The 21,467-nt window shown below is 34.1% G+C and overlaps 1 protein-coding gene across 4 annotated transcripts in view; it reads right to left on the reverse strand.

Moving 5' to 3' along the window:
- The window catches only part of LOC149773091 (CCR4-NOT transcription complex subunit 2-like), a 66,024-nt gene that overhangs the window by 15,124 nt on the left and 29,433 nt on the right, over window positions 1-21,467 (reverse strand). For 3 of the 4 annotated variants that reach the window (XM_089946853.1, XM_089946851.1, XM_089946854.1), the window contains 7 exons: window positions 17,712-17,775; window positions 16,021-16,159; window positions 15,043-15,168; window positions 10,881-10,936; window positions 9,596-9,697; window positions 7,699-7,785; window positions 5,818-5,888 (listed from right to left, as the gene is read on the reverse strand). In XM_089946853.1, the coding sequence (XP_089802979.1) occupies window positions 5,818-5,888; window positions 7,699-7,785; window positions 9,596-9,697; window positions 10,881-10,936; window positions 15,043-15,168; window positions 16,021-16,159; window positions 17,712-17,775 (645 nt within the window). The remainder of the gene's footprint in view (window positions 1-5,817; window positions 5,889-7,698; window positions 7,786-9,595; window positions 9,698-10,880; window positions 10,937-15,042; window positions 15,169-16,020; window positions 16,160-17,711; window positions 17,776-21,467) is intronic. The other variant, XM_089946852.1, reaches the window with a different exon arrangement.

Below are 21,467 nucleotides of genomic sequence, written 5' to 3' on the forward strand. Positions count from 1 at the left end.
AATAGATAATAAAATGGGTAATAACTAAGCTTAAAAAGAGTCAGATCCAGAATGGAAAGTTTCAGAGTGTACAACCACTAGATAATCAAACATCTCAGTATTTACCTGGGTAAAAATCTGACAATTATTTGAGAAATTCTAGTACCAACCTGGCAAGCATAATACATATATTAGGCTACTATTGTATTAGACTGCCATTTCAAGCATAATACATGTATTAGGCTACTATTCCATACATAATATATGTATTAGGCTACTATTCCAAGCATAATACATGTATTAGGCTACTATTCCAAACATAATACATGTATTAGGCTACTATTCCAAGCATAATACATATATTAGGCTACTATTCCAAGCATAATACATGTATTAGGCTACTATTCCAAACATAATACATGTATTAGGCTACTATTCCAAGCATAATACATGTATTAGGCTACTATTCCAAACATAATACATGTATTAGGCTACTATTCCAAGCATAATATAGTGTGACCCCGCTATAACGTGGTAGTTGGGAGCCACAGAACCCAACTGTGTTATAGACTGAACCGTGTTATAAGCAACCAGGTCAGTTAACTGAAGAAAATGATGTATGTACAACAACAAAAAATGTGCGCAGAGGGGGGATGGTGTAGGTAATAAATGCAGGCAGTAAAATATGTGCTTCATTGGCACAGTTACCATCTTAAATTGATGCATACTGAATGAGAAATATTTTACTTTATTTAGAGAACCACAGATTGGAACATATACGTATATACTGTTTATATATACATGTCTAACATATAGCATAAATAAAATATCAACACCATGTACTCACCCATGAATCTCATCACATACATTGAATCGACAATACAAGTAATTCCAATAAAAATATGCACACACACATTTTAAATATTTAATAATTTTGTCATAGGTCATATAGGTCTGAATTCAGTGGATAAACATAGCACAATCACGTAACAAATGATGAAGCAAGTCAGTACAAGTTAGTTTGCATTTTAAGCCGCCGTTGGTAGCATTCATAAGCATAAACTTTTTCCCTGCAAAAAGGAAACTTTTACTGCACAGTAAACGTGTTTCAGGCATGTTGGAAAATGAAAAAATTCATCAGATTCCATTGCTTTTAATTAAGTTTGGTACTGACTTACTTTGAAGAAAAGTACTTTGTTTCTACTGAAGATTGTAGTCAGCTTTCTTTGATGAAAGGTGCATGCATTATTGAAGTCACCGCTAAAGGACAGATTTGGAGAAACAAACAAATGCCTGTTTCTTATTGTGATGGCAATATCAAATAATCGTACTGCATGACTGAGACTGATTTTTCTTGCTTAGTACATTTTCATAATTTACAGTCAGTGCTTCAAAGGTAATCTGTTTTCCTTGAAATTTCAGCAAACTACTTTATCTGGGTACATTTTTAAAAAAAGAATTGGCCAACGTTAGGTAAAATGGTTATTTTTTTTTTTACATTTGTGGTAGTGGAGTGATGTTGCTTTCCATGCATCAGAAATTTAACAAATGGTCAACAGACGATAGAGATGCAGGTATTCTGGTCTGATGACAGGGATTATTACAGAAAATGTGAGCGTTCTGAAGGATTTAATTCTGAGTGAAAAGAAGAGGAATTTTACTTACCATCGACATACAAATGTCAGCCTATATAAATATATTAATTACAAGCGAGCGGCCAAAAATTAGACGAAAGAGAGATTACAAGATAATGCCTCGTCTCACCCACCAGAAATGTCAACAACAAATTAAAAAAGGCGGATATCTCACAACATATAATGCTCATGCTCTATGTCAACATAAGCAGATTATGATGTAACAATGCACTGTTAAGATGGTTTGTCAATATCGACAATGAAATTGTTTATGTAATAATAGATAAATTTCAGTGCATTTTGTATCAAGTTTGTGGCTTTTTTTTCATGGGGCTTCTGAATTTCTCCACTCCAAACCAATAGTTGTATATACAAGTTTAAACAGCCAACAATGTCGCCAATAAAAAAAATCACCAGATGGTATATTCTGCTATCAATAAGAAAATTACAGCTTGCGACATTGGCAAAGCCCTACATGATCCCAGAATAAACTTTTACACATTTTTTTTGTACCTTTATGAAGAAAAAGGAATATTTTCGTGTATGAGAAAAAAACATAAAATTTCAGGAGCCACCCTATTATCGTCTTGTATTATTCATGTGCAATGTCTTCCTAAATGATAATAAACTTTTTAAGTTATTTTAGTACTTTTTAAAAAGTTTTTTTTTCGAGTACAAGAAAGATATGCCACGACCGTGTTATGTCCAAATTTGTGTTATAATGGAGCAAGTTATAGCAGGGTCACACTGTACATGTTTTAGGCTACTATTTCAAGCATAATACATGTATTAGGCTACTATTCCAAGCATAATACATGTATTAGGCTAATATTCCAAGCATAATACTTATAATAGACTACTCCAAGCACATTACATGTATTAGGCTACTATTCCAAACATAATACATGTATTAGGCTACTATTCCAAGCATAATACATGTATTAGGATACTAATCCAAGCATAATACATGTATTTGGCTGCTATTCCAAGCATAATACATGTATCAGGCTACTATTCCAAGCATAATGCATGTATTAGGCTACGATTCCAAGCATAATACATATATGAGGCTACTACTCCAAGCGTAATTCATGTATTAGATTGCTATTCCAAACATAATACATATATTAGGCTACTATTCCAAGCATAATACATGTATTAGGCTACTATTCCAAGCATAATACATGTATTAGGATACTATTCCAAGCATAATACATGTATGATGCTACTATTCCAAACATATTACATGTATTAGGCTACTATTCCAAGCATAAAACATGTATGATGCTGCTATTCCAAGCATAATACATATATGAGGCTACTATTCCAAGTGTAATATATCTATTAGGTTGCTATTCCAAGCATCATACATGTATTAGGCTATTTTCCCAAGCATAACACATTTTTTAAACTACTATTCCAAGTGAGTTCTGATCAAATATACAAAACAGCTGATTAATGAACATACAACTACTCTAACACAATCCATAATTAAAGAACAAATTTGGTTTTCTATCCAGATACTTAATGCATCTGATTAAAGTTTACTAATCTGTAAAAACTGTTCAAAGATATTCACTGATTAAATGTACTGTATATAGTTTATTGTTTTAAGAAACAATACAATAATTATACTGACTGTCCTTGGTCTATAATTCAATTCTACCTGAAGTGAAACATATGAACTAGACCTTCTTGATCAAGAACTCAAGACACTTTTTGAATAACAACTGCTCCCAAACAATTTAATATTTCTAAGCATCTGAAGAAAACAAAACATTCAGATAACACTGGACAACAAATTTTTACAAAAGTCATGTTACTGAAATAAAATTAGTCAATTCTTATCAATTTTTATGTGCTGAACACGAATATGACAGTCAAATTGCAAAATTGGCTCTAGTTTTTTTGTAATCTGCAAGAAATTAATGTTTACATAACGAAATGCATTCCAATAGTAAAAGGTCAACTGTAATAGCCTACCTATAAAAAAATCAAGTCATTGACTACATCTTAGATTTCTTCGCCTGTCTCTTGTACAGCTGTTCGGGAGCATCTCTGAGGAGTGTCCAGCAGTAGTCAGCCAGCATTGTAGTGGACCATTTTCCCTGGTATCTTTGTTCCATTGTTGCGATATCTTGATGAAAACGTTCGCCGTGTTCATCACTAACAATACCACAGTTGCTAGGAAAGAAATCCAAATGGGAATGAAGGAAGTGAATCTTTAGAGACATATTGCAGCCAAGTTTCTTATACTTCATCAACATGTCTTCTACTAGTTCCTTATAGTTTTCTGCCCTAACATTTCCGAGGAAGTTTGTAGAAACTAGGCGAAAAGCATTCCATGCTTGTTTCGCGTCACCTTCCAGCAAGTTGTTGAACCGGTCATCTTTGAAAAGCTCTCGAATCTGAGGACCCACAAAAACTCCCTCTTTAATCTTTGCTTCGCTGAGTCGAGGGAATTTTTCATGCAGGTATCGGAATGCTGGCAAAGTCCGGTCAATGGCTTTCACGAAGTTCTTCATCAAACCTAGTTTGATGTGAAGGGGTGGTAGCAAGATTTTCTGAGCCTCAACCAGAGCTGGGTGTTGGATATTCTTCTCTCCAATGGCTACATTCTGCCTGTGAGTCCATTCCTTCCTCATGTAGTGCATTTCCCTTGCTCGGCTATCCCACTCGCATAAGAAACACATGTATTTTGTATATCCTTGCTGCAGTCCCATTAAAAGGGCAACTACCTTCAAATCACCACAGAGGTGCCAGCTGTACTTGTTATACTCAATGGAATTCAGTAGCTGCCTTAAGTTATCGTATGTCTCTTTCATGTGGACAGCATACGCTACTGGAATAGATGGAAGAATGTTTCCATTGTGCAAAAGCACAGCCTTGAGACTCAGTTTCGAAGAGTCCACAAATAGTCTCCATTCTTGTGGGTCATGAGTGATTTTTAAAGCATTCATGAGGCCCTCAATATCGGAACAGAATATCAGATTACTTTCCTTTCTGAAGAAAGGCCCCAATTGCTGCTGGCGCTTTCGATATGCAGTAATTGTGACATCTTCTTCTAGAAGATTCCATTGTTGGAGTCTTGATCCTAGCAATTCTGCCTTGTTCTTTGATAAGTCCAAATCACGAATCAGGTCATTTAGTTCTTCCTGTGTTATTCTGTGTGGGGTTGATGATGCACCACAGTGAAAATCTGGATCACTGCATGCTGATGGACCAGGAGAAGAACAGGTCGACTCACCTTTGTCTTCGTCAGATGAATCAAGAGAATATTCTGCTGGAGGTTCTGGAATAGGAAGTCCCTCACCATGTGGAACTGGTCTCAATGCAGACGGAATGTTTGGGTAGACTATTCTCGACTTCTTTCGCTTCGTTATTCCGCCGGAAAGAGGAGGAACCAAGCAGAAGTAACAGTCATTTAGGTGGTTGCTTGGCTCTCTCCACACCATTGGGACTGCAAACGGCATTGATGACCTTTTGCAATTCAACCACTGTGAAAGCTGTGTTGTACATGTAGCACAGCATATATGCGGAGCCCAAGGCTTGTCTTGGTCACCAACCTTGCATCCGAAGTAAAGATGATATGCCTTCTTCACTTGAGAATTGATACTTTTCTTCTGGTTGGCAAATGTCACTTCCCCACAAATATAGCAAAAATTGTCCGCGGTATTAACACACTTTCGAGGCATTACTGTTCTTTATTGTACGTAAATGGATAAAATAATAAGTTTTATGTAACAGTAGCTTGAACTGTCTCGCACAACGTCTAAAATATTTTAAATGCTGAACCTATCTGATTGGGCTTTATATAGTACACTGCTTACGTCAGCTTCAGCAGCCGCCTGGCATTAGTATAATAGGCCTACACATGTATAGTACACTGCTGACGTCAACTTACTTCAGCAGCCGCATGGCATTAGTATTGCATTGCATCAGAAAATGATGCAATCAACTGTGGATGATGTGAGCATGATGGTATTATGCAATGTTACAACATTATTCCGGATGTTGCTGCAGTCCTACTGGAGAAATTTACACAGTGAAACGTAGAAAATGAGGTATATGAATATCTTCAAAACGAGAGCCAATACAAATTTTTCACGGTTATATTCGTGTTCGGCACACCAAAATACTACAGATTAGGGCCTTTTCAAGTCAGTAATGATTTCACTGTTGACCAGTGTAATATCATACTTACTGTTTTTCTTGACAGATCTGAAGAGGATCCTGAGGAGGATGTTGGGTCTGATACAAACATGGATAATGTACCTAAACAAACAAAAACATTGGGATCAAACACAAATTCAGATTTGTTTCCAAATCATGTCTTTTAATATTTTCTAAACCAAGTATACTTACATACTGCACAGACCCAGATAAACACAACCAAAATGAGCTAGAAGATCTAGGTCAGTGCAGCTTGTTAGAAGTAATTAGTTCAACAAACAATACAGCCCCTGATATTATGGTGCATTATGAATTAGTAGATCAAAGTCTATGTTGTTTGGAGCCGGACCCAACTTCCAAGCAAGTACATGTAGTACATTATTAGGTTTCCTATACATCTGGAAACAGGATCTTAAATATTGATAGCCTTGAGAGGCAACTTTGACTTGTTCATGCTTTCCTGGCCATGATTCATAGAGCTTTGTGACCTGGCCATGATTCATACAGCTTTGTGTCCTGGCCATGATTCATAGAGCTTTGTGACCTGGCCATGATTCATACAGCTTTGTGTCCTGGCCATGATTCATAGAGCTTTGTGATCTGGCCCTGATTCAGAGAGCTTTGTGTCCTGGCCCTGATTCATAGAGCTTTGTGACCTGGCCCTGATTCATTGAGCTCTGTGTCCTGGCCATGATTCATAGAGCTTTGTGTCCTGGCCATGAGTCATAGAGCTTTGTGTCCTGGCCATGATTCATAGAGCTTTGTGACCTGGCCATGATTGATGGAGGCTAGCTGATAGTAGTTTAGACATGTAATCTGTGATTTGGAGGTTGAAATCCAGTCCAGACAGAGGCAGGTTGACTGCTGTGGATGTCTATGGGAAGGACACTAAACTCCTACTGCTTCAGCACTAAATACTCTTTCATGTGCTGATGTGTCATCACTCACTCAGCCACCAACTCAGTCACTCCTGTCCCATATCACTTATATTTTGCAGCCACACAGTTCAAAATTGTTATTCCAGCAGCTGTTATGATTCTGTGAATTTTGAAACTTGATCAGTTTGAAAAGTGCAAGCACCCATGTAAACCAAAAGTGGGTTCAAATCCAGGTCACACCAACTTACATTTTGTACAATATATAGGATTTATTTTATCTGCCCATCCATCCACCCAACTTCCCTCTATCTATAAGCTGTGGTTGCAGGCACATACATGTGTTCCATTCATACTTGTTATACTATAAAACTTAAAACTATTTCATGAAAGTCACATGCTACTGTTAAAAATGACATGTTCCGACAGACACTGCAATAATGGCAGTTAAGATTTTTTTCAGCATAAGAAGACCACAACTTTCCTTTTCAGAAATGGGTAGGGCTTTACTTGTGCACTTCTCTTTTGAATATTGAAGTTTTGTGTAAAGTAAAATCTTGTTTAATACAATCAAACAACTTGTTCATAATGACCATGTAAAAATAATCCTGCACTTGTCAAAATGTGAAAACGTCTTTCCACTGAAATGTATAATTTAGATTCATCTTTGTGATCAAAACTTTGAGACCAGTGAAGTTTGACATAAGCCAAACATAATTTTAAATATGGATAAAATAATATATACATCCATCCCAACAAAAGTTATTCCTATCTACATCATTTGGTCTGTTTCACATTTGTTACGGTCATTTTGTTATTTGGACTGACCACTTGGACTATTTCAAAGTTCTTCAGTTGGACGGTCAGAACCAATCAAGAAGATACAAATTCATAGAGTAAGCAATTTATGTTTACAAAAAGCCCACCTACCAACCAGAAATTTTTCAAGCCTGTTAAACAAAACACAGTACAGTGTTCATTATGGAAATAATCTAACAAATGTATAATAATAAGATGGCTGAACTACAGACTCTTACTCTGTGCTCCTGGCAGGGCTGGAAAGTCTTCCTGCTGTATTGTAAACTCTGGTGTTTGTTCCTGGACTGGCTTGCTGACCATTCCTACTGGAAATATGCAAATATACAGATTATTTGTACACGGAAAGATTTTAATTTTATTATACAATTCTTTTGCTTGTCATATTAATTTCATCAAATTTTAGCACTAACCTTACAAATACTGTTAAATGCTGATCTCATATATCAATTAAGAGACATACAAACAGGGTTAAATGACAAAAGTTCCTTGGCAATATATGTTGGTGAATAAGTATCAGATTTAATTTCTCAATGTCAGGATACTTTCTGTCGAATTTTGTGAAATTCTGTAAAGCAGTAATTTAGAAGAATCTTCAAAGATCTGTCTATCTTACTATTACAATATTTGATGGCAGATCAACAATTTTGTTTCAAACTGAAGAGTCTTCTGACTGGATGCGTTCAGTCACCTTCTATGAAATCCTATTAATAAGGAGTCATTTAAGTGTTTTCTATTTAACATAATCGTGTCCATATCAGATAAAAGATCAGCATCATCTGTAAAAATTTAAACATTTCTAGTTCTTCAAGCCAGAATACATTCTGTCAAATATGATCAAATTATGTTCAGCAGGTTAGGTTGTCTACCTTTCCTAGTGCACTCTTTAGTGAAGGAAACCATAACTGCATAATTTTTGGCCATTAACTACCTCACAGTCTCATTCAACCAGAATTCCCATGCTGCTCCTAGAAATCGTTGCCATATGAAAGTCTGGTAAAGGTCTATACAAACAAATGTAGCACTCAAAACAAGCTCACCAAAACATTAGTAAAGTTGTTGATTGTTTGGCAGGTCTGTCAATAAAATATACAAACAGTGATACAGGCTTTCGCTGCTGCAAAAGAATCTTGCAAACTGTCAGACTGACACAACTCAATGATTACAAAAGGGGCATGCACTGCACCAAAACATTCTACTACCTCTAAGATACTTTATAAATTAAATTACATTTACCACTTATGTACAAATAGTGCTGATTAACTTTAGGGTATAACTGGTGTATCCTTTTAGACAGAAGAAAGAAAAAATCATCAGCAACACCTATTGGTCATGATCAGTTGTACAAAGCATGACAGCCAGGAAAGATCTCTCAGAGAGCTATGCAAGTCTGGCTGAATGAGACTAGCTACCTGAAAAACATTTAACTTTTTGCTTCTGCCAAAAACTACCAGTAATCAGCAGCAAAGAGTTTGGAACTTGCAACATCAAGTTCTCCTTACTTTTTACTAACAAATGTTTTATACATAATAAAACAGGAATGTGCAACATATGGCCTGTGGGTCAAATCTAGAGTGCGACCTGGTTTTATAAACTGATTTGCATCACAGAGTATGGCTTTAAAAATTGCTAATCTGGTCCCTGTCCTAAAACAAGTTGCACAAGCCTGTAATATGGCATCCTCTCAATCAACAGTAAAAATCAATTTATTTATCGTGGGACTTCCTGTCCATCTGTCTGTCTGATAAGAAATCTACATATTTCAGTATCAGGGTAATGATTAATAACTAGAATTTTAAAAACAACCTGAACACAAGTCAAATAATGTTGCATCTACAATGACACACATGTTGATAATATTTCTGTATGTATTTCGGATTTGCAATGAAATTATATAAATGATTTTTTTTTTAAATGTGCTAATACAGAAATAATCATCTAATCATCTGGCAGGAGTCAAACTTTCTGATGATGACTGAGCCCAAAAGATACATGCTGAAATGTTATCACATGAGCTGAATTTAAAAATACAAAAACATGGCAGAAACTGAACTGGCCATTAAGCAAATGGCATTCAATTAGATGGGGTTTTATTTTTGACAAATCTATATATATTACCATAGTTCCTGGGTGCCTGGATAGGATTGCTGGATGCTATTGTTCTATTGCCCAATGTAGGAAACTCAGAGAGATCAAAGTTTGGCTGAGAACCTTCATTACCTGACAACAAAATATACAAGGAAAATTAAGAGATCATGTTATTATTATTATTTTCTAAATTATGAAATTTACTATGCTGGGTGAAAGCCCAGTCAGGTGGTGTTACCCCCCCCCCCCCAAAACCAAAGACCTTTCACAAAAGTGCTATACAAGAGGATGAAAAGAAGCTTGGACTAATTCTATAGAAATATAATTTGCCCTGTCAGCAAGATTTGAATTACTACTATAAATTATCTTACATATTTGATTCTTTAATTGCCAATTCTCAAATTATATTTAACTTGAAAGTATGATAAAATATCTTACTGTAATGGATTCAATGATTGTCATTTCTCAAAAATTACATGTAATTGTTTATCAAAACTTCAAAGACATTTTCAGATCTAATTAATGCATAAATGCAACTGGTTATTTTTAAATCAGCCACTCAAAGTGATTTTTTTCTTATTTGGATTCAATTTTATCTTAATCTATAAGTTGCTCCATCAGCTCACATGGATTCGTCAACAGTCATGCATTACATGACTTCATAAGTGTCAAAGTGTGACAAGAGGTTGCCATTATAGTTTTTCAATATATTGTCAAAGGACCTTGACTCAGCCATAAGCATCTGTAAACATCATGTAGGTATGTGAAGACATAAAGCATTTATTCTGTCAATGATAGCTTGCTACAGCTGCAATATTAACCAGGATATATTTTTATTGTATTTTGGATGAAAAGGCAACCAGGAAGAATAGGCAGTTTAATGGCCAATTCACCTGGCTCTCCACTTTAAAGGAATGCACTGATGTAGCACATGCAGCTGAATTAAAATTAGTGTATATGACCTTGTTTTTGTACAAGACAGTCTTCCGTAAAATATTAAAGAATCCAACCAAATTTTATAAAGTCAGTAGGCACATAGCTTCAAATTACAACATTACTAAAGTAAGCAATAATAATAATAATAATAATAATAATGATGATGATGATGATAATATAGTGATCCTCCTCTTGAAAGGCCATTTTCCCAAAAGAGACAACCCAATTCAGAGACCATATTACCCAACAACAAAAACACACATTTTTAATATTCCCCCATGAGAGGCCACCCCTTTTATTAAGCTACCTTCTTTGGTGCTGAAGGGATAACCTTATGAGAGGGGACCACTATATATGTGATAATAAGTCATAATAATACCTCGACTTTGAGAGAAGAAAGCTTGCCCTAAGTTTGACATCTGTGTTGCTGCTGAACTGTAAACAAAAATAAAAAATGTCACAATTAATTATGTATGCCAACATTTATTACAAACATTGTAACCTACAAGTTCAAACAATAATTCCAACACTAAAAAAACATCAGTGATGAAAATCAATATAGGTACAGTTCATTCTTAGCAAGAGGCCCAAGTGGACTTGATATCATTCATGTATCTTACATAACTTAACCAATGACCATTTTAAATGAAGCTGCTTATGTAGTATTGTAAGAACACAACACTATGTAAACTATTTCCCAAAATTTGCAACATGCTGATTTTACCAATTTTACTATAGTCTCATCTTCATAAAAAAAAAATGATGATCATCATAAGGTCCATCCCATTCCCGCCACTAACTTCAATACACTTCATAAAGCTAAGCTGCCAAGACCAAGATTATCAGGAAGGTCAATCAGGGCCAACAACTCATGTAAATAAAAGAGAACTCATGAAGGTGCTTATCAATATGCATATGTCTGTAAACTTCTGCTGAAATCAAACAAGCCTTATTAATGTTATACTAAATGATGACACATAACAGTTGAAATCAAAATCATTTAATATCTAATCAATAAAAAAGTTACATGCCTAATTTAATTAAAATAAATAATTTCTTTGTAAAGTTACTGTGCTGAAAGGAAAGTTAGGATGATGACAATTCAGGAATAACAGCACCTGCATATGAGGTGATGGAATGCTGGAATTTAAATCATTCAAAGTCCAGTCAATAAAAAATTAGGTACAAAGCAAACAATTTGTTGTGGAAAACAAAGTTATGGCTGCAGGTAATCAGGGGCTGTAACTCCTCTTAATGATGACCCAGAATGTTAAATCAACTTTGTCCAATTTTTGGGGGGAGCAATTCTTCATGTTGACATTTTAAGAAATATTCTTTAAAATGACATCATACTGCCCTTATTGTGCTGACATATCATTAAAATTTTATTCCAAACGTGCCCACTGAAATCCAAATCTTGCCTGAAACGTTATCCGTGATGACAAATGATGACTAATGGAGTCAGACTTTGTAAGGTAGGATCATAATTAGAACATACACACACAAGACTGACACAAAATCTTCTGTAATGTCCAACAGAAACTGCAAGCCTTTATGGAGTAAAGGATGAACTACATTTACTGTTTGCCTATTCTACAGTAGCAAAAGAAGACACTTTATGACAAATAACCCTTTCAGATTTCAAATAACACAGAATCATGTAAAGTTTACATCACCCATGCAGTTGTGGAACATCAAATATGATCCTACATGATTAGGACAAAAATCTCAAGGTCTGTTGCGTGTTAGCAATTCTAGGTATTTTTCAAATAATTTTGCTTTAAAAGTATACCTGGAAGACCTCTCCCTTGAAAATATGCAATCGGTGGGACCCAAAAACATCAACTGCTGCAAAAGCAAGGGTACCAGATATCAAGGGAAACTCAAATGTTCATTGATACACAAGATTTATAACCTCCATTCTCTGACATAAATATTCATCCAATGACTTTGAATATTTATGGATAACTAATGTTTAAAATTTAAATTCAATGAATTGATGAGTTGTAATATATATCATTAAATTTGTGTATATATTGGAGATACTTCCCTTGTAAGGACAGAGCATGCGCATCCATCATTTGCAAACACAAATGAACTGAAGCGTCACATTTACAATTAAAAATAAAAACCACCGTAGCAAAATCCACATTTATGTCTGCAGTGTTTAATTCCCCAGACAGTATTTTCAGGCACAGGAAGCACATAGCAAAAGAGTGCCATTTGAAGTTACACACAGCAAAAGAGTGCCATTTGAAGTTACACATAGCAAAAGAGTGCCATCTGAAGTTACACACAGCAAAAGAGTGCCATTTGAAGTTACACACAGCAAAAGAGTGCCATTTGAAGTTACACATAGTAAAAGAATGCCATTTGAAGTTACACATAGCAAAAGAGTGCCATTTGAAGTTACACATAATGAAGTTTCTGCATACACTTTATCAACTTGTACTTACAAACCCCAACCATTTTTAAAAGTTAAAAACATCAAGGAAATAAAAAAATGTACAGAATTAATTCATTTCATTCACTGATTTATAATTTCTCACTCGACTATAACCACAAAGTCCTTAACATTGTCATCTTTTTCTTGTTTCAAACCAAATGAAAGTTTTCTAACTAGATTCCTGCTCTTCTTCCAAATGCTGGAAGAGTGCATATTCATTGAAGGGATGGAAGGCCTACACATACACAGAAGATAAATACTTGTTTGTCTGCATCGACTGTAAGTCATGTTTAATTCTAATGGCTCCAAAACAAATTGAAAACAAAAAGGGGACAAAATATGCTCTTACATTTCAACATTACAGTAATTTATGTACTTATCTGGAACTTGCAGAACATTATAAAACTACATACCCCCTGTTGTGTCAACAACAAACACTGGCAAATGCAGATGATATGTTAGTGTTGAAGTTCCACTAGGTTTGAAATGCAAAGAATGTGAAACATTAGGGACCTCTCTGTGGCAATAGGAATACAACTAATCACATATGCACCATTTTCATTCATAACAAACTACATATGACAACAAGCATTTGGTCAATTACACCACTTGTTCAACTGCAGTGAAACAAATCTTGTTGAGATGGTCTACAGTGCCATTTTGTGGGTCCAATCAGCACCATTTTCATCAAATCCAGATATGTACTACTATAATGGTTTCAAATTAGTGAAACTCCATGTTGATATGATCACCCACTCAACAGATGAAGTCATATAAAGATTGTCAAGATAGCTTTCAAGCCATTTGGAAGTTTTGTCAGCATCATTTTAACACAGGAAAAATTACCTAACCGCAAAAAAGAAAGGAGTTTTTTTTTAATATGAAACAATGCAATATAAAACAATACCATTCCTTCTGGAGTAGATTAACAAGTTCTTTTTTAGTCACAATGGCTGCATTTTGGGGGAGTCATATATGCGTCATTTTCAATTAGAACCAATTATATAGTTAGAAGTGTTTACTGAAAACCTCTTGCTGGTGTAACAATCCTTTAAACTAAAACAAGATTTTTAAGATGTCTGCAATAGCTGCTGTGTTGAAGGTATGACTAGTACAAATATCACATGGGCACAAACAGAACACAAAACAAGTCTTTTTGTGAAAATCTCATGTCACTATGACCATCTTGTCAAGAGAAGCAACAATGACAAAATTCCTAAGATCTGTACTCCTGTCATTTAGGTCCAGCTAAACAGTCTGTATGTATCTAATGCATGAAATAAAGGATTTGGGACATTCTATTGATTACCATTATTACAGTAATAATACTACAAGAGGCACCTAAGAAGCTCATCCAACCTTAAAATACCTAATTTTTTATTTGACTACATTTTCAAAACAATTCAATTTATACAATGTCTGAGCTTCTTGCAGTGACTGGTGTATTGATTTATAAATTTCGTGTATGATGAACTTGGGTATAAAATTCTATTTATCACACAAATGTAAATAGTGTTGATCGATGACCATGTTAATCCAGATTATGTTACCACGTTGCATACAATGACAATTTGTTGTTCCAAATTGTTATGTCATGTTGCATATGACACTGATAGTTCGGTGTTGTATCAACATGTTGTGTAAAATGAGACCATGTTATTCCAGAAAATTATGTCACAATGTTGAATACAAAGACTTGGTAATATTCCAGTGTTCTGTCACATGTTGCATATAATGACAGTTTTATTCCATATAGTCCATATCAAATGAGTTGTTTCCCTCCACTCATAAGAAAACACAATTGTGATTTTATATTTATGATATAAAACCTCTTTTTATTTTTGCAATTTTTTTATACAAATTGTGAATTTAATTTTTAACAAATAAGGATTTATAAAAGTATGATTCAATGCAATATATATACCAAAGAGCAGACATCAATGAAAACACATGTTCCAGACAGGATGTGTGATACAGAAATAAACATCTGTATCAACTACCAGATCAGCCAAAATAGAATTAAATGTGTACGTAATAAACTGATTTTTCAAGGTGATGAAAAGCATGCTATGACCCTTCAAATGTGTCAGATTACCTGGATAGCCCTGAACCAATAGATCCCAAAGATCCTATTGGCCGTTTCTGCATATTTGACATTGCTTGACTGGTTGGGGGCTGGTTTATCATTCGTTGCTGGCCTATTGCTGATATTATACCCCTGCTGAAAACACAGAATCAAATGTACGAGTAAACAAGACAGATTAATAGTCAACCCCTAAGGAATGATCCGTGTCAGAAAAAGGAATATAAACCCACAGAAAAGAGAGACACCAACAGAAAGGAATGTAAAGCTACTGAGAGACATCAATAGAAAGAAATATAAACCTAAAGAAAGAGAGATAACATGAGTGCAAAAGACATATGGATACAGGATCAACGAAACACAGATAAATAAAACATGATTCAAGACAATAAGTTACAGCTAATTAAGATGTCATTTCAAAATGTGATATATATCACAAGTTTTTTTATTGTTTTCTTGCCATGTAACACATTGATATCATACAAGTTTATGAAATGAGTTGAATAATTTCATTAGTTTTAAGTAACAAACTGAAATTATTCACTGATTTTCATAAATTTCAACTGAAATAAGCACAAATATAAGATTCTATTCATATCATGATGAAAAATACTGATTTCATTTGATGACACTGTGTAATGTTATCATGATGTCATAAGTTTTGGGTGTGTCAAAATTTTATTATTGAAGAGCTATTGAACTTTTAAATTCATTTTAATGAATGTATGTTTCTCCAATCACAATTTAAATGTTTCTTAAATAGTACATAATTTGAAAAACATTGTAGGAGTCTATGATTTCTCTAAAACTTTGTCAATTTCTTTTTATATATACTTTTTTGCAACTCTTCACAACTGTCTCTGAGCCTAACATGTTAAGGCCTACGCCTTCACTCACTTTTTTCATTCCTTACTGTGTGTGTGTGTGTGAGAGAGAGAGAGAGAGAGAAGAGAGAAGAGAGAGAGACAGACAGAGAGAGACAGAGAGTACCTGCTTGGTGAGGACTGCTGCTGTAAGCCTATGGGCTGAAAGTTGGGGTTCATACTTGTGGGTGTCGGTGCATTGTTTCTTTGGAACTGTGGTCCTGATACACCTCCCCTCTGCTGTGCATTGAACATGGCTAACCCTCCTTCAAAATACAAAAATCATGTAAAACTAAAACTTAATTATGATCCAATTTACAACATCAAAAAGGAAAGTAAATACCTGTAAATAAAAAAGAAAACTTGCACACAAAAAACCCGAATTTATCACAAAAAGGAAAACTTTTCAAAATCTTTTTCTAAAACAATTAACAAGAAGTTTTTATACCTTCGGTGAAAAGAACAACCAAGCTGAATAGAATTGCAAAGCAGAGTGTAAACAATAATTAAATAACAGACTTTTGATTGTCTAAGTTTCATTACCAAGTGCAAGGCATTAATAAAGTTTGGTATCAGTAGATAGTTGTCTACTCAAATTATTGAACAGAAAAGAAGATAGTAACACAGAGATGAATGGACAGACACCTGAGAGACTTCACAATATAATATATCTTGTGACATGCAAATAAATACAGATTAATTGTAATCTTTGTCCTTAAATGAGCTTCATAAGCAATATTCAATGTCCACCTCAAAAAAGCAGACCTAAGAGTAACCTTTGTGTGACAACCAGTATGACCTCTATTATATACATAATTCATGTATCGATAATTACCCTGATTAGCCCCTACAGCTGTGGCCTCACGTGAAATGCATGCAGTCCACTCATCTAATTTCCATAACCATTCACATGTAAAATACAGTTAACCTGATGTGGGAAGTCAAATACAACATCAATGTATAATCATTAATACAGAAAGCTGATGAATGAATATATATATATATTCCAACTGAATTGGTCATGAGTTACAAACAAATACTGAACCTTTCATTTCGAGAGTGAAATACTATCAGAGACACGTCCAATTATCAAGTTTCATGAAAAAAGCATAATGACGTTCAAGCACAAAATATCAACCAAACCATATTAAGAATAAAATATTTGTAACAGAGACCTCTTTTATGAATAAAAATGCAGTATCAAGGTGCATCCACTCACAAAGTTTTCATGATTCTATGTAGGTTAGGATAGAATGCAAAATAGTCCCTAGAGGAGACTAACACTATATTGTCCATTAAACTTTCATTTAGTTAACATATTCTAACCCTTTGACATATCTTTATAAAACTTGGTTGTGCCTGTGACTAGACACCATGTCATGTAAAATACAGAGTCAGTCTAATCAACATATTAAGATCTAGCCCCATATTTATAAGCTTTACTGGTCAAGGAAGAGCTTACTGGAAGGCCAGCTGCATGTCTGTCCATCCACTGTCCATATGTCAGTTAGTACAAGTTTGTTATTGCTAATTAGAGGATTAACATGAACATTACAAACACATTCACCCCAAGGTCTAGTTCATGCTAAATGAAACTGGTGCCACTTGAATATTCAATAAAGATGCCTCACCCAACTTTGCTGTTTTTTGTGTGTTCCCAAACTGCATTTAGTTACTGTGTGAATTAATACTAAATTGTAGTTTTGTAAATGTTCCTTTCTTCAAAAATTAAGTCACTTCTATTACCATCATAAACACATATATCTAACCATTCCAATCTGGAGGTACAGCTGAATATAAGTAACCATCAATTCTCACCTTGATTAAAAAAATTGTTGCTAAACCCAGATAGTTGTGATGGGGACTGTGCTTGTGTGAGGATCTGCAAAAGATACAAAAACATTTTTAGATTAGAATAGTGTCCATACAAAATGGATGTCCCTGACAATATCAAGAAGAAACTTCTAAGTGAAATATGGCCATTATGAAATAAACTTTTAATGGAAAACAGCAAAAGTAAAACTTGCCTTAGGTCTTCTTCATATAAAGACTTATAACAAATTTGGTTTAAATCAACACCGATAGTCAAAAATTATCTGATAGAAATTTGAAGGCAAATTTCTTAGTAAATGGGGCCATAACCCTGTAAAACATTGCTTAAAAATGGTACATAGCAGACCTGATGCAGTCTATTTAATATTAATATTCATCCCAAATATGATTCTGATCCACAAGGTCTCTCAAACATTACTTAGCAGAAATGAAATGGAAGGATAAAGTCCTCAACAATGAGCAATAAGGCATTAAAACAATTTTCAGAAAATGATAAATTTTATCCAAACTTTCTTAATGTAAAGATTCAAACATAATCTGATTGCAGTCCATTATGTCCTTCAAAAGTTACTGAGCTGAAATACAGCTAGAGGACAGGGGCCATAACTCCATAAAAATTCAGCCCAAAAATGGGTAAAGAAACTGAACCTGATGTAGTTCTTCATACTGTAAAGCCTTATACCAAATACGAATTCAATCCATGAAGTAATTCAATCACTTGATTCATTTTTCATTTCTTATGCAACCTTTCCAGAATTACAAAACTCAAATCTCACTAAACAGTTATGGACTGAGTTAACGTTAATGTATCTTATTATCTTATATTCAAGGCCTTCCATTTAAATCTAATTTGGGGGTGGGGTAACCACTCTTTTTTATGGAATACCACTATTAAGATTTTATTATTATAATATAGTTTTATTTAAGTCATTTGGGTTTATGACGATTATATTTGAATTCCTTAAATTCAGTGGATGGCTTATATTGCAGTAGGATATCATGTATAATACATGTAGAATTTCATTCACAGAACAAGGCAGATTAAACAGGTAAAGTCAATGACTACTTTTGTCAAGTATGCCATGCATTTAGTTTGAATGGAGGTGACGTAAATACCACCTGAAACCTGGAATGCATTTGTCCCATAAAAGTATCATTGAGTGGCTCAACAAAATGAGAAGGTCAGATTAAGTTATTTAGTAATATAATCATTTAAATTGATCAAGAATCTTTAAGTGATTTTGATTTTGTTGATTTGGTATGCATTTAGAGACTATATAAGTGGATACAAGCAACAGGTATGTTATTTTAAAGTTTATGACAGATCATATAAGAATGAGAGGAAATCGTGATTATTTAGAATTGTTTGCTTGAACAGTCAATACCTATCAGATTATAAGAATTTATTCAGGCCTTGAATATTTAAATAATTCAGTTGGATTATGTGAAAGGTTTAAGGACTTTAGCATAAATGTTCAAGGACTTTAGCGATACCCTACTTTCCATGGGATTACCTTGAAGTAAAAACTTTTGGATTTAAAACTGTGACTCTTCAGTGGTGGTAGAACATTAGCACATAAACACATTAGAACCTTCATTCAGAATATCTTTGGTAAGTTTCCAGATTAGTGTGAAATTGATAATACAATTTAGGAAATTCAAGGAATTCAAATACTTTAAGTTACTGTTAATTCTTTCATTTTATTTTATTTCATAATTTAAGGAAATAAATTTTTCTTTTTTGAAATTTGAATGTTTGTTGGGTTTCAACTTGTTACTTAAATTTAAGCCCTTAGACATAAAACCACCAACAGGAATTTAAAAAAAAAAAAGTTGCACCCCCCACAGGCTCAGATGCCACTGCCTGCGGGGGAAAAAATTGTGTTATTCTAATAGATATAAATGGTAATAGCCTTCAGGTACTATTTCATGACACTGTAAAAATGAATTGACTCAGAGCCATCAATCATCACGGCAGTGATGGTGGATTTGGATTTACTACTTAAACAATGAAGAAAATGTGTAAAAGACGACACAGTCCCAACCTATGCTGAAAATTTTTCAGATACAGTTAAATTTGTGTTGAAGACAAATTCTTTTAAATGAACCATCCGTACTAAAGAAGCATATTTTCATTATGATTCTACTGGTCCATTACAACTTAAGTTTTCATTTCTGATTCAGGACTCCATCCATACAGTATGCTTCATTATATAACAGTATCTTTTAAAAGGCAGGTATGGCCATAGATCCCATTTCATTTTTTAATATTAAAATAGTTTTTCCTCAATAACTTTTGATATTGATGCGATCTATATACATCAATCATATCACAGTGTTATGACTATGGTCTTAAACTAAAGTAAGAAAAAAAAATAAAATTACAAAAGATTTCAACGAATAATTTATTTCCCTAGAATATAAAGAGCAAATTTAAAAAGAACTTACAGTATTGTGAATTATATCACAAAATAGTAATAAAGGTTCTATCACAAATCCAAACATAGAGGGTCTTCCGAATGAATTCCAGTGATGTTCAAAATTAATTCCAATTTTTAATATGCTGATGTGCCAATAGCCTGGCAGTGTAGATGTGCTAACAGTCTTGATGTATCACAATGATATAATCCAAAATGTCCTTGAATGAATTCACAATAATTCCAAAACAGCAATTTAATCTTAAAGCCAAAAAGCACTTTGTAATTCCAGTGAATAATTTTAATAAATAAATCCTCTCAAATATTAACTCAAGCAGAACTTAAATTGATTCCACTAAGACTGGTGTTAAAATATGGAATTCTGAAGTAAACAACATTTATACAAAAAGTTCTGTCACAATATCAGAACCAGGATGAGGGTAATTTTTCCCATCAAATTTGTAACAACTTGCTTCCAGAACATTCTTGATTTCTAAAAAAAGCTCAACATCTGTATACATGTTTATCTCTAAGTAAAAAGGATTTTAAAATATAATTTCAAATCATAGAAAAATATTAGCTAAGTAATATGTTTCTTAGACAATAACAAGAAAATAGGTAGGCCCAACTCCAACTGTCAATTACACACAACAAATTAAAATACATTACAGCAGGCAAATGTGTCTGATAATTTGGAACTGGAGGTCCATTACTAACAACATTCAAAACAAGTTAAGCTGACATACAGTACTCACAAATGTGTCTTGGTGAAAAGGCAGAGTTACTTCCCTCTTTAATTTCTCAAGACAGCCATTTTAAACATCAGCATATATCTTCTTTGGTAGCACATGGCAAGGACTGGCTACAACACCATGTTGTATGTACATTTGTCCCTAAATAACTCGCACACAAACAGGTCCAAAAACATAGGCCCCACTATAAGTGAGGACACAAGTTACTAAGGGACCTCCCACTGGACATCAAGACAATCAGAGGGTGGCGAGCAAAGGGGCTTCATAATGGCTGAACACTCATTTTATAATAGCATTCGAAACATTTGGCACAAAAGTACTTTTCTAATGAATTTGTTTATTTTCAGTATATATTATGATCCTCACCTTTATTCCAAATGGTTTCAACAGCCTTCATGTGGATACAAAAATAGGGTATATTACGTCACTGCTTTTTGTAGTTGTCCAATACACAACCAATAAGAGTCAATGTTTTAAAAAACCTGGGCCACTTATTTCATGTATCAACTGACAAGGTTGAAATAGATGTTTTGAACATTTTATTAGTAAAATATTGATGTGATGATTTCACT

Source organism: Sinohyriopsis cumingii, unplaced genomic scaffold, assembly GCF_028554795.1.
Source record: "Sinohyriopsis cumingii isolate HCF-2022 unplaced genomic scaffold, ASM2855479v2 utg000913l, whole genome shotgun sequence".
In the NCBI taxonomy this organism is placed as follows: domain Eukaryota; kingdom Metazoa; phylum Mollusca; class Bivalvia; order Unionida; family Unionidae; genus Sinohyriopsis; species Sinohyriopsis cumingii.